This window comes from Diabrotica virgifera, chromosome 3, assembly GCF_917563875.1.
Source record: "Diabrotica virgifera virgifera chromosome 3, PGI_DIABVI_V3a".
Classification (NCBI taxonomy): domain Eukaryota; kingdom Metazoa; phylum Arthropoda; class Insecta; order Coleoptera; family Chrysomelidae; genus Diabrotica; species Diabrotica virgifera.
In genome coordinates, this window is record NC_065445.1 from 76,619,904 (window position 1) to 76,634,279 (window position 14,376).

The 14,376-nt window shown below is 31.6% G+C and overlaps 1 protein-coding gene across 1 annotated transcript in view; it reads right to left on the reverse strand.

The window, feature by feature from the left end:
• Nucleotides 1-14,376, reverse strand: part of LOC126881158 (cilia- and flagella-associated protein 100-like) — a 62,744-nt gene that overhangs the window by 26,077 nt on the left and 22,291 nt on the right. Inside the window, exon 4 of the mRNA XM_050645235.1 lies at nucleotides 12,109-12,304. Within this exon, the coding sequence (XP_050501192.1) occupies nucleotides 12,109-12,304 (196 nt within the window). The remainder of the gene's footprint in view (nucleotides 1-12,108; nucleotides 12,305-14,376) is intronic.

Genomic DNA, 14,376 nt, shown 5'->3' on the forward strand with positions numbered 1-14,376 from the left:
ATTACAAACTAATGGTAGGGGAGCAAAGTATGCTAAATGTGCAGTCACTCGAGCGCTTTGGGGACCTATTGGGTTGTGAAGAGTAGGTCCTAAAACTAAAAAAAGTTAAGTAAAGTTTTCCATTTTAGTGGGCGCTTGCCATTTTTTAATTTAATTTTCCATTTCCAACAATCGTTTTTTCCGATTATAACGCCATCTATCCATAATTAGAAAAAATGTTTCGAATAAAAGTTACTTATTTTTACGTAAGGAATCCAAATCTGCAATAAAAAATGTGGGCTCCTATTTAAGATTTTAAAGTAACCCCCCATCCCACATCCATGGGGGGTCGTGTTTGGTACCATTCGATAGATTTTTCAAAAATATTGAATAAGTGTATTTTACAGTTTTTCGATCTGATGTTCATTTCGCGAAATATCGCGGGATTCGTATTTAAAATATTAAATTTACCCCCACCCCTCTTTATGGGAAGTCGTGTTTGGTATCATTCGATAGATTTTTAAAAAATATTGTGCACATATTTTTTAGTTTTTCGATCTGTCATTCATTTCGCGAAATATTCGCTTTTTTCTTGTGAAATTTTGGGACTCACCTATTTCCTTACGCCCGGCTCAAATCGTCAGATTTTTGAAATATAAACTCTTTTGCATGTACTTAACTTACCTTATCTTAATCTGACAATTTCGAGTTTTTTTAAGGATAGATTTTTTTTCGGGCCCCCCTTAACGAACTCCCCTGTGTTAAGAGCCAATATATGGTAGAGGTACATCTGCAGGGTACCAGGTTTCTCCCATATGCTAATCTGACGTGCTCGAGTAACTGCAAAAATCCCCTCTTGAGCTCCCCTACCATAATATCATACAAAGCTAAACAAACACTCATATTATGGCATTTATTGATCTTAGACAAAAGTATGATAAGGGTACCCTCTTCCCAGGGGGTAGGGGGTGGGTCATATTAGGTATTATTCGATAGATTTTTGAAAAATATTTAACACGTGTTTTTCATTTTTTTCATTTGGAAGTGTCTTAGACGGGTTTCTTAATTTTCCTAGGGTAAAGTATTTTCCACCTAAGAATACCGCTTTGCAATTAAATGCTGATAACTTTATTACTAGCGGACCAGATAAGCGGCGATATATTTTACGCTATCTGTATGAATAACATTTTACTGGTCTGTTGTGTCAATCAGCACTACTCAACAAGTTTCCGTTTATTCGTTTAAATATTTTATTGCAATAGTACGGAATATACAGTGCACTGGAATAAGTGAAGGGTACACGGAAAAAACCGGCTAAGTCACAAATTAACAATTTTGAGTTTTTGGATGTTTTAACTTTTCGTCCAATAGCACCATTGCATGTTGAAGCTTTAGAACCTCCCTTGAATTTTAGAAGAGATTATCTGAGTGAAAAATTTGTTGTGAAAATTGCATGTATCAATAATTCATTATATTCTAGCATAAGCTCACTAAACACAGATGATCTAACAAACAGTTACTGGACTCATAAAAATACACCAACCCTGTGTACAGCCTTTAGAACCATGTGCAACAATAAGTATATCAACAATATCAACAACCTTGATACTAACGACTATTTCGCATTTTTTTATGAACCTGATATACATATACCTACATATTATAATAGTTCATTATTAGATTTATGCATCTTGAATTCCTGTATAGACAAATGGCCCAAAGCAACTGTAATCTATACAGATGCATCCAAAACATCGGAAGGGACCGGGTGTGCTTTCTACATTCCATCTAAGTCAACAGAAAAAATGTTCAAATTACCTTCTAATTGCTCAATTTTTAGTGCAGAAGCAATTGCAATTCTTGAATCCTTGATATATTTCGATAGTTTAAACAATAATTCAGTGTTAATAATATCCGATTCATTGTCAGTTTTATTATCTCTCAAAAATTCAAAATTACCCAATTATAATTCTAATCCTTTCATTTACCAAATTAAGAACATGCTTGTCAAGCTTAAAAATAAAAATAAAACTCATGTTGGTATAAAATATAATGAGTGGAAGTGGAACACCAACTGGGTATTTTAATGAGTGGAAGTGGAACACGTAGAACATGTCAAATGACAGGCATTATGACAGGTGACAAATAACAGTCTGATTTTTGCATGAGAGTTTAATGAAAGGGTAACAAATCAATTGGAAGTTCTGTCCAACAAAATACATGGGACGTTTTCGTGGTCTGACGTTCCAAATTTTTAACCTGATCCACAATTTAAACTTCCCCTGTTCCAGTGTTCCCATACATGAAAGTTTGTCCGACTAGACACCCTTAAGCTATTAACAAATTTTCAGCATGCTATTAATCAACTTTTTTTTCATACGCGGGATCCAGACCTATTAGACTTCTAACAAAAAATCTATGAAAGAGGGTATATTTTTCACATTCGGCGAATAGTTTAACTTTGCTATAATAATTCCAGCCCTGGAAATCCAGCATTGTATCTTAAAGGGTAGTGACTTAGCCGCTTTTTGCCCTGTTCGATAAAAAAAAACAATTGCTTTATAGTAATTTTTTAATTCTCCGGATTAAAGAAAATCAAATAACATGTTTATGTGGCGTTGTTATGACTGACCGTCTGATTGATACTTAAATAAGGAAGCCGTCGCGTGTCGATGTTTTGGATTTAGCTTGTTGTTTTCCTGTACCGCGTGGACTTAGCTGATTTTTCTCGTGTATGAGCATATAATTATGGGCTTTTTTTCGTGACTTGTCTTGTTATTCCCTTGTTTAAAGGTTTCAGAAGATGCAAACTGGAATTTACTACAAGATGGCGTAAAAATGCTATTCCTACAAAAATGGACTTAGCCGGTTTTTCCCGTGTACCCTTCAGGTGTTTCCCCCCTTAATAACTTATTAATTTTTAGCACATAAGCAAAACGCTCGGACAGGTTGATTTTTAAAATAATCATAGTAGGTATATTATAGCATCAATGTTTCGAACTTTACGCGGTCCCTCTTCAGGTGACAATGATAATTTTGATTTTTTTAAATAGGAAAGTTCATCATGTGACAACTCATTTAAAAGCTTTTGAAAGACTGATTACAAAAATGGATAATACTTTAATCCTTTTTGAGACCGTAGGCGCAAAATTTCGGTCGAAATATTGTGAAATGTATTCATTTTTTTCGAATCCTGAGAAAACTAATAAGTATTTTTGAAAAGTTTAAACGCAGAATGAAATATTACAATACTATCGAGGGTCAAACGTCCCTGAGAACTTCTCTAACGATTATTTTAACAAGTCACAGGGGTGAAAAAAAAAAGAAAAGTTAGTCGAATTTTTTATTTCAAATATGTCATTCAAAAGAAATTTTTGTTTATTTCAGCCTTTCAGCCCTTGGTAATAATGTAATCTTTTATTCTGCGTTTAAATTTTTCAAAAATACTTATTAGTTTTCTCAGGATTCGAAAAAAATGAATGCGTTTAAAAACAATTCGATCTAAATTTTGCGCCTATTCTCTTAAAAAGGGTTAAAGTATTATACATTTTTGTAACCAGTATTTCAAACACTTTTAAATGAGATATCACATTATGTACTTTCCCATTTAAAAAAATCAAAGTTTTGCTTGTCACCTGAAGAGGGATCGCGTAAAGTTCGAAACATTGATGTTATAATATACTTTGATTATTTTAAAAATCGACCTGTCCGAGTGTATTGCTTATGTGCTAAAAATAAATAGGTTCTTTAGGGGGTGAGGGGTTAACACTTATTCCAGCGCACTGTATCTTATTTAAACGGTGAATTTACATGTTAATTTTTTTTTATTTCTTGTGACGTATCGTATAATGTAGGTTTAGCCAATAATCAAAATTATGCCTTTACAAAACCATATTATTTAAAAAATTTAAGAAGTACCATGTGTCATAATTATTGTAATCTCCTTTATACACGTAAAAAAATTGTTTATAGTAAATATGTATTTCTTAAATTCACCCAATCATTGGAAAATGATTGATGGTGTTTAAAAATATCTATTAACGGCACTGTTCTCGACAAAGTCGATCAAATTCAAACTTGGCATCATATTACACTTTTGTTTATCGTTAAAAATTAAATGGTGGTTGTGAATTGTATTTAATATCAGCAAAAATCTTATTTAAAATATGCGAACCGTTTTTGCAATCACTACACTTGTTTAAACCTTTTGTTTTGTTGAAAACTCAGAAGTGATTTAGTGCCAGTTTGTTTCAAGGTTATATTTAATACAGTGTCTGTAGAAAGTAAAGTCCTGTATGTATTTTATTCCAATTTGGACATACCAGCAACTTGTCAAGTACAGTGGAACCTCGATAACTCGGATTAATCGGGACCGCGACCGATCCGGGCTATCGAAAACCCGAGATAGCCGGAGAATATGGTAAAAATTAATAAAATACGGTATACTTACAGATAAACTCCGTTATAATTGAAATAACATGAAATATATTTATAAATATGCACAGTACCTACTCATTAAAATTACTAAAAAAAAACACCAAACCCAAACGTAAGCAAATGGAAGCGAACAATACAAGACACACAATACTAAAGACCATTGTTTATAAAAGAATTTTTTAAATAGTCTTTCCTAAACAATGCTGACAGTTTGAAATAAAAAGGAATAGATACTAAAGACAGGTGGCTGTTGTTTCTGCGGCGTGTGCTATGAGTCATTTTTAATATCGTATAGTTCAAATTACACACATAAGTACACATTATCTCTCAAATATTATATTACATACATTTTTATTGTTGAAAGGTTTGTCTGATAATTAACTATTTTGATTGGAAATAAGCCACAATTAAATTGAAAAATACAAAATATTGAAAATCAAAATGTTTATCTGATGAAAATCGGTCCGGGTTAGCCCGACTTCCGGGTTATCGGGGGCCGACTTATCGGGGTTCCACTGTATTTTCAAATTTTACTGCATGCAAAACCATTCGTATAATTTTCATTCTACGCAAAATAGAGATCTTAATGAACATTTGATGTCGACAAATAATTTCGAATATTCGAAATATTCCGTCCCACTTCTTTTAACACGCCCTGTATATACCGACATATTATATTCATTTCATTTGCCTTTGATAGAGTAGAATCCAATATTCTTACTGAACATAAAATACAGGAAATTAAATATTTTTACTTTTCAAGCGATCGGAATTAAATAACGCCCCACTCTTTGAGACCCACTGATCATCTCTTAATTGCATATCGGCCGTCATAGGGTAAAAGGACTTTATATGGAGGCCGAGAGATAAGACGAATGATGGAATGGAGGCCCAGAATCTATAACAGAAGCCGAGGATGACCACCGACTAGATGGTCCGACGACATCACGATATAAAGACACAGAAGATAAGATAATGTGCATAGTGGGCGGAGTCAATGACGGCAGCAACAGAGTTATCTCGGATTCTTTATGTAACTTTTAAGTATCGCATTCTTTCGTGTCTTCAAAGTCTACCGTGGTTTTCTTTATAAATATTTTGAATTTATTGTATATTGTATAAGGTTGTGATATTTATTTATAACGTTGTGAATATGTTCGTTAAACATGCGTTGTGCCTTTTTGGATGTGGATCTTACCAGAGCCGCCGCGAAGAGTTTGGCCGCCCGCGTGCAATTCCAATTAAGCCGCCCCCTCTTTAACTATATTTAGATTTACCTTTCATAAAGTCCCTTAGTTTTGTTACATACATAAGGGTGTGAAAAAAGAAAAAGAATACTTCACAAATAATAACCATTTAATAATGATAATTTGCAATACAATATATTAAAACTATACATTAATATTCTTAAGAAACACTTACTACAAAACAAAATGTAATTAGTACATTATATTCTTAAATAATACAAATTGTTACAAAATTATTTAAATGATTGCTTGTTTTAAAATACATTACAAAAAGTACAAATTTTTATAATTATTAAAATAACAATAATTATTAGAATAAAATAACTCATTATGTAATTATTTTATAATTTAAAAATGGTTTTAAGCAAAATGATTTAAAGGGTAAAAAGAAACAGCTTTAAAATTTAAGGCTTCAATAAATGAACGTGAAATCCGGCGATACCGTATAATTTTTAGGGTAAACTCCTAATTGCATGAAAATTTGGATTTAGATTCTACTCATCCTCCACTTCAAAGTTGAACTTGTGCCGTTGGTTGCTTTTACTTGGGGGTGAAAGTCACTCCTCTTTGGGGGTGAAAAAAATAGACTTTTAAAATAAGTCCGGAAATAGATAAACTGACTAACTTTAAGCAACTTTTGTTCTATAGAGTTTTTTAACTTAGGTACTAGGTTAATTCAGTAGTACTAGAGTCATTTGCGACTAAAATTTTTTTACTTTTCAACAAAAAAAACACGTTTTAGGCGGTTTTTCGCAAATACTCAAAAAGTAAGTATTTTATCGAAAAAATATCCTTAGAAAAAATGTAGCATATAAAAAAAACGAAAAAATGGTAAGTGTATTCTTAGTCTAAAGAACCAGTAAAAGCAAATTTGTAGCTCATGAAAAAGACGCTATTATCCTTCAAATTCCAAATCAAATATTTCAACCTGATATTACCAAAAGATTAAATTACCTCTTTCGGGGAAAACCCATTAAAAATGTTTTTAAGTGTTTACAAAAAGCTTTATTTTTATGTTTTATAAAAGTTATATACGGATGGAAAAGACAAAGGAACGAATTTTCGAACGTGGAAACAGACGACACTCCAGATTTACCAATTTCTGGACAATTGATCCAAAGGCTGGATTCTAAGAACGAAACAGTTGCGGATGTTCAAGTTTACAATGAAAGTCAGAATGAAAAAAACATTAGTGACCTCGAGTATGATGATTTGGAGAATTTGGTTGGCTATATTTGCCATAAATTGGACGATTCCAGTATTCAATCCGAAGATTATTCAACGTACACGTGGGTTGATCATTTGAGTGAGGGTGGTTTATTATGTAAACCATCAGACACTTTTTTGTTATATGTTCTAATAAAGCGAAGAAGTTATTTTTTAGGTCTCGGATGTACTTCCGAATTAAAGAATTAAACAAATCTCTTAACAACCTGATATTGCGTAAAAGAAAAATTATAAAAACTGCTACATAGTTGCTGTATGTACGTCTATTTCACAATCACAAAATTTGAATAAAGTGAATGGCATGAAATCTGTAAAACTTATTTTTGTCTTTTCCGAATCTGTCAGGTTAATCTGATGAAATACTATATTTAAAAAGTAAACATTTTGTTTTTTTTAACAATCAATTAAATTTATGGTTTCAATTTTTGGGGTTTCTCTTCCCCTTGGCAAAGACTATATTTTCTTATGTGTAGGCCAATAATCAATTTTTGACAACTAACGAAATATAATAATTTTATTAGATATCGATTATATGAATATTTTTATTTTCCGTATCCCAATATAATCGAGACTAGGAACTTTACACATAACTAACAATATATTTAAATGAAAGGAAATAGTTTAATAATTTTCCTCTAAACTATAAAAATCACTTAGTTTTTTCTAATCATAATTCATTCATTACTATTCTCAAATTTCATTCGCGTTCGTATTACGAACGCATAGACGGGATTATGCTTTACTCTGTTGCTGACGTCATGCGCCAATCGGACGAGTTTCCGTAACTAGAATATCAGGGCCTGGACGACATAAAAAGAGTAGCGGGAAACTGGCTACAAGAGGCCCAGTGTAGAGAACACTGGAAAGAACTTGGACATAGGGAGGCCTATGTCCAGCAGTGAACGCGATTGGCTGATTGATGATGATATGGATAAATCGTTTTTTCCGATTATAGCACCATGAATCAATAATTCGCAAAAATGTCTCGAATAAGACTTACTTATTTTTGTATAAGGAATCCAAATCTGCAATAAAAAATGAGGGTTGCTATTTAAGATTTTAAAATTGCCATCCACCTTTATGAGTTATTGGCGAGTGGGGAGTGGTGTTTGGTATCATTCGATAGATTTTTGAAAAATATTGAACACAATATGTTTGTCACTTTTTCGATCCGATGTTCGTTTCGCGAAATATTTCTTTTCACAAAAACAAATACCAATAAATCTAAAGACGAGGGTATTAAACAGTTGTATCTACCAGTTATGGTCTATGAAATGGAGACCATGACACTTACAGAGTTATTAGCCAATAGAGGAGTATTTATGTTAGGACTATCTCTGAGGGAACATAAGTACGAAATGAGGACGTGCGAAGCAAGACGAAGGTCGAAGATGTAATTGGAAGAATTGCGCAAATGAAATGGAACTGAGAAGGACACGTGTCACAACAAAACATCGAAAGGTGGACGAGAAACATTGTACATTGAAGACCACGCGAGCACAGTCGTAGTAGAGAAAGACCACAAAAACATAGACCATAAAACAGAGAAGAATTGAGAACTTATGGGAAGGCCTTTGTCCAGAAGTGGATACAAACAGGCCAAAGAAGAAGATATGTAAAAAAAGACCTGTTGGAAGGCCAAAATAAGAGATAGGAAGACGAAGTAGATGAGAATGCCAAAAATCTCTTAAGAACGCGTTCATGGAAAAGAACAGCAGTCAATCGAGATGATTGGAGAAGCTTGATGAAGGAGGCGAAAGCCTGGTTTGGACTGTAGTGCCATTGGATGGGGGGGTGTCTTGGATGTTAAGGGGGGTAATTTAATTACTTTTCTCTGATCCAAGGTCACTTAGTCTTGCCACCCCTAGGGTAAGTGAGTTTTCAATTATTTTTGGAATGGGCCTAAATTTTTTGTTTGCGTGAAGGCTCTCGGTTTTTTTAAGATTATTGAATTGAGATATTTATTTTCGACCCCCGTGACACCCCCCTTGGATCCGCCACTGGATAGATGAATATATATGTATTATGTAAGTGAATTGAAAATGGACTCAAATGTTTGTGAAAACAATTTATATTTTATTTCATATACACACACCCAAACTTATATGGAATCACCATGTATTTCAAAGTAATATTTATTTCTTTTGAAAAAACTTGTTATTGTTGCGAAGAATAATACCCCAGGCTGTGGGTGAAAAATAGGATATAATTCAGGAATTTTTGAAACCTGTCAGGTGTTGTAAAGGACGATGCCAGGAATAACTTCTACTAAAATGTAACCAAAAATATGGTGCTCTTTTTTTTATTGCGATTTTCATTTGTTAAATTTGCAATTTAAAGATTTTTAATTTTGTAGCTTAGGATATCGATTTTAGAGAAAAACTTTTTAATAGAAAGTTGTAGTAAATTAAAAAGCCTACAATTTGAGCTATGGTAAGTTTAATTTCGTTTATTGGTTATTGCAAAACAGCCTGCGAAAATCCAAAATGGCCGTTTTTTACAATTATTGCATTATTTATTGTACAAATAATTTTTTTAAAGCTTTAAAATGAAGATCTTTAAATTCCAAACATAAAAAAAATTGTAAAGCCAGATTAACGAATTTGTTGCTTAGATATTATAAATTGTTTATCCCAAGAGGTCAAATGTCGAAGGCTATAACTTAAAAAAATCGAAGAGAGTTGGTAAAACATCCAATCTCCTTAAGAGTTATATTTTCATATTCTGATGTAAATAAATGCGTAAAACATTTTTAAACCTCTAATTTTTGGGTTTGAAAATAAGGGGGTAAATTTCGTTATAAACATTTAGAGCTGAAGCGGCCCTGTACATCCTATGAGTTTTTAACTTACAGATTATAATTGCTGAAGACGAAACAAAGATTTATAAAAAAATAAAAAAATTTTACGACCAACGGAAGCCGAGATAATTGTTGGGTTTGAAAATAAGGGGGCAAATTTCGTTATAAACATTTAGAGCTGAAGCGGCCCTGTACATCCTTTGAGTTTCTAAGTTACAGATTATTGTTGCTGAAGACGAAACGAAGATTTATAAACAATGAAAATTTTCTACAACCAACTGAAGCCGAGATAATTGTTTTTTTTTTCTTAAATCGTAGTGCCTTTATTTATAACAATTAAGAAATTATTTTACAGTCATTGACTAATTGTTTGACTTCGCACGTTTGTTTTGTTAAATTCACACGAAATTGTAAGAAATATCAGAAGATTCCATATTAGTTTGGGTGTGTGTAATATTGATTATTTCATTCATAGAGATTCTGATCAATAGAAAGCTACAAGAATAAAAATTACAGCGATTATTTCATTCATAGGGAATTCTGACCAATAGAAAGCTACAGAAATAAAAATTAAACTGATTATTTTTTGATGATTTTAACTTCCAATTGTATAGTAAGATATTTGATCACGTGTTTAATTCTGCCCAATCAGATTAAAATTATACTGAGAATTATCTACTGTAGAAAATTACCGATAGAATTTTTTTAAGTAGATTGTTTTTGTTTAGTGGCAACCAGTTTCCTAGTTTTGACAACTGTCACATTTAGGAAAATATCCATAACATACGTATTAAAAATAATCTTACGAATACCTATCACACGACAGTGAGAATAAATAAGAAAATAATGCTTCATTTTTACTCAAATTTGTTGTCATTGGGCAATAGCCACTCGAGACCTGCGGGCTCTCGTGTCTATTGCCAGACAACAAATTTTCGAAAAACTGTCGCATTATTTTCAATTTATTCTCACTCTCTTGTGATATTATACCAGATTATTTCATTCATAGGAGATTCTGACCAATAGAAAGCTACAGAAATCTAAATTAAATTGATAATTATTGATAATTTCCCGTCGTCAAGTATATTACGTCAGATGCCCTTCGTTGCTACGAAAAAAATACATTCAGTGACATTAATGACAATTAATGTTTTAAAAATTATAAAAGTGATGACTTTCAACCGTAAAATATTTATAAGAACTGTGTGTAACTCGCCTTCGGCTCGTGAAATTAAAATTGTCAAAGTGTCACTCGGGAAAAATTCAATAATTTTAGAGCTCTTGTGCAATTACAACTGATAATTTTTGATAATTTCCCGTCGTCAAGTATATTACGTCAGATGCCCTTCGTTGCTATGAAAAAATACATTCAGTGCCATTAATGACAATTAATGTTTTAAAAATTATAAAAGTGATGGGTTTCAACCGTCAAATATTTATAACAACTGTGTGTTTAATTGTACTAATTTGTACTTACATAAATAAATTACAATAAAATTTTGGTTTTGAACAGTTTTATTCATGAAATAATCGCAACAAATTGCACTCGATCTCTAAAATTAATATAGAATTTTAGAGCTCTTGTGCAATTACTACTGATTATTTCATTCATAGGAGATTCTGACCAATAGAAAGCTACAGAAATAAAAATTAAACTGATAATTTTTGATAATTTCCCGTCATCAAGTATATTACGTCAGATGCCCTTCGTTGCTATGAAAAAATACATTCAGTGACATTAATGACAGTTAATGTTTTAAAAATTATAAAAGTGATGACTTTCAACCGTTAAATACTTATAACAACTGTGTGTTTAATGGTACTAATTTGTACTTACATAAATAAATTACAATAAAATTTTGGTTTTGAACAGTTTTATTCATGAAATAATCGCAACAAATTGCACTCGATCTCTAAAATTAATATAGAATTTTTGCCCTCGTGACACTTTGACATAATTTCACTCGCCTTCGGCTCGTGAAATTAAAACTGTCAAACTGTCACCCGGGAAAAATTCAATAATTTTAGAGCTCTTGTGCAATTACTACCGATAATTTTTGATAATTTCCCACCGTCAAGTATTACGTCAGATGCCCGTCGTTGTTACGAAAAAATGAACATTCAGTGACATTAATAACAATTAATGTTTTACAACTTGTCAAAGAGAACACCAGGAACAGATTTAGCAAATATTCAGGCGAAGATATCAATAAAATATTAGTTAAAATGATTTCAAAAACAGTTTTATTCATGAAATAATCTTATTAAATTACAATCGAACTCTTTAAAACTTACCGATTTGTTTTGCCCTCGTGACACTTTGACATAATTTAAAAATTAAAACTGTGAAAGTGTCACTCGGGATACAAATCGATAATTTTAGAGCTATCGTGTAATTACTACTGAAAATAACCTTACTTTAGATTTTTGTTCTGGATGTTCATTTCTCCATTGTAGTGGACTAATATTGTATAAGAAACTCTGATACATCTTGCAGTTACGCCATTTTTCTTCAGACCCGTATAAAGCTGCTCTCATTGAGCCATACTTTTTAGACAGTCTTTTAAATTCCTCATATTTTTCATAAGCTTCATTTGTTATCGCCTCAGCCTCTCTATTAAATAAATCAACATTATTAAATTTCTATACAGTATGTCGCAAAAAATTCATTATTTCTGAAATATACGACTTAAAAAAATTCTCAAAATACTATTCAATTTTAATTTTTGAATTGCCATCAACTATTGTAAATTTAATGTGTTGGACATTTCGTCATAAGTGTTGGCATAATGACGTAATCTACAAATTTTTTAAATACAAACCGAGGTTGCGGGATACCTCTTTGGAAAATTCTCCTAATCCGCTTTGCAACGATGGATTATTCAAATATTTATTTTTACAGCGTTAGCCAAAATTTTGTACTTAGTTAAGTATGATAAAAAGGTGTGAAATAAATTCATTATTTTCGAAACAAATATTAAAAAAAAAAATCTTAAAACACGTCAATTCTACTTTTTTGAATGACCATCAATTACTATATATGTTGAACATTACTTCTTCTTTGTTGGAGTATCTAATAACGTTATTGACGATTTTTTTAAATACAAACCGAGTTCACGTCACACCTCACTTGAAAGGCTTCCTAATCACTTTTGCAACGATGTATTTAAAGATTTATGTATTAAAATATTTATTTATACAGGGTTAACCAAAATTATCTATTAAGTAAAATGGAATTACAATAAATACTCATTCACTAAATTTCAGAAATAATGAATGTATTCCATACTTTTGTGATATACTGTACAGTCGGAAAAATGAAAGAATACCCATGAACGATCATATCAAGCATATATTTTGGATTTGCTGCCTTTTTTTTTATAAATAACAAACGAGAGAGATAGATTATTAAGTGTTGTCTACAAAGCAAAAACGTTATCCAAGTCATACGCAGTTACTTATTTATAATTGACAGAGTGAGACGGCGATACAATTATTGTTCAACGTAGTTATATTAATTTAGTAGAAAATTTAAAATCACACTTGACTATTTCTGTACTTCTAATGTCATTCTTAGAAAAACATTCAACAATCGTAGAGATAATGATTGTATAAACTACTATTCGAGTAATCGTGCTGGTCAACAATAATCTGACTGATTCGATTTCTGTCACTTTGACAGTGAAACTGGGTTAGGTTCGGTAGAGTTTATAAATTTTAATAATCAGTCATATTTACTTAAATAAATTCAGTTCTTTTAAGAGCTATTTTGATATTAGGTATATTGAATTTTTGGTTTGGTAAGTATTTATTTAATTAAAATACGTCAATAAAATTTGTAAGTAATCATCTGTCAATATGGTTAACTTCTGTCTATGAGTTCGCCAAACGTGTAGCTACATATTACTCTGACTTTTCAATCATAGTGTATAGTCCAGAAAGCCACTGCGCATCCGCTAGGAAAAATATTCTAATTCGTATTTTTTGCACAATCTTACTCAAAAAGGACTCCTTTTAACAAATTTGCATGTTGCCAGGACCAAAAGGTGGTCAAAAATTTTTTAAACGTTTTTTTTTGTTTTTTTCCTAAAATTATTTTTTTTGCATGGAAAAAAGTTTTTTTTTTGGTTTTTTGGATCATTCCAAATAGAAAAGGTCTTTGGTGACTTTTCTCTAAAACTGATAGTTTTTGACATATAAGCGATTAAAAATTGAAAAATTGCGAAATCGGCCATTTTTAACCCTCAAAAACTATGTGAAAAACTGAAAATTTAAATGTTGCCAAAGTAGGTCGATACTCTTTAAACATCGATTGATGAAATGCCGAAAAGTTTTTTGCAATACAATATTCACAACTCCTTTCTTTTTTAATTGCTAATCAAGCGTGCGCGACACTATTTTCCATCGACAGTATGATGCAAATGAAAGGAATAAATACGTTATTTCGTAAACCGGCGACTTTAAGGAAAAATCCCGAAACAGGTCGATTTTTATTTTTAAGTTATGATATTGTGGCATATATGGTAAACTAATGACGTAATCGATGATTTTTTTAAATAGGAATAGGGGTCGTGTGCTATGTAGCTCATTTGAAAGGGTCTCCAATTTTCTATTCAGTAATATAAACATTTATATAATTATTTATACAGAGTGTCCTTCTATTTCTTTTTCTGTCAAATAATTTAA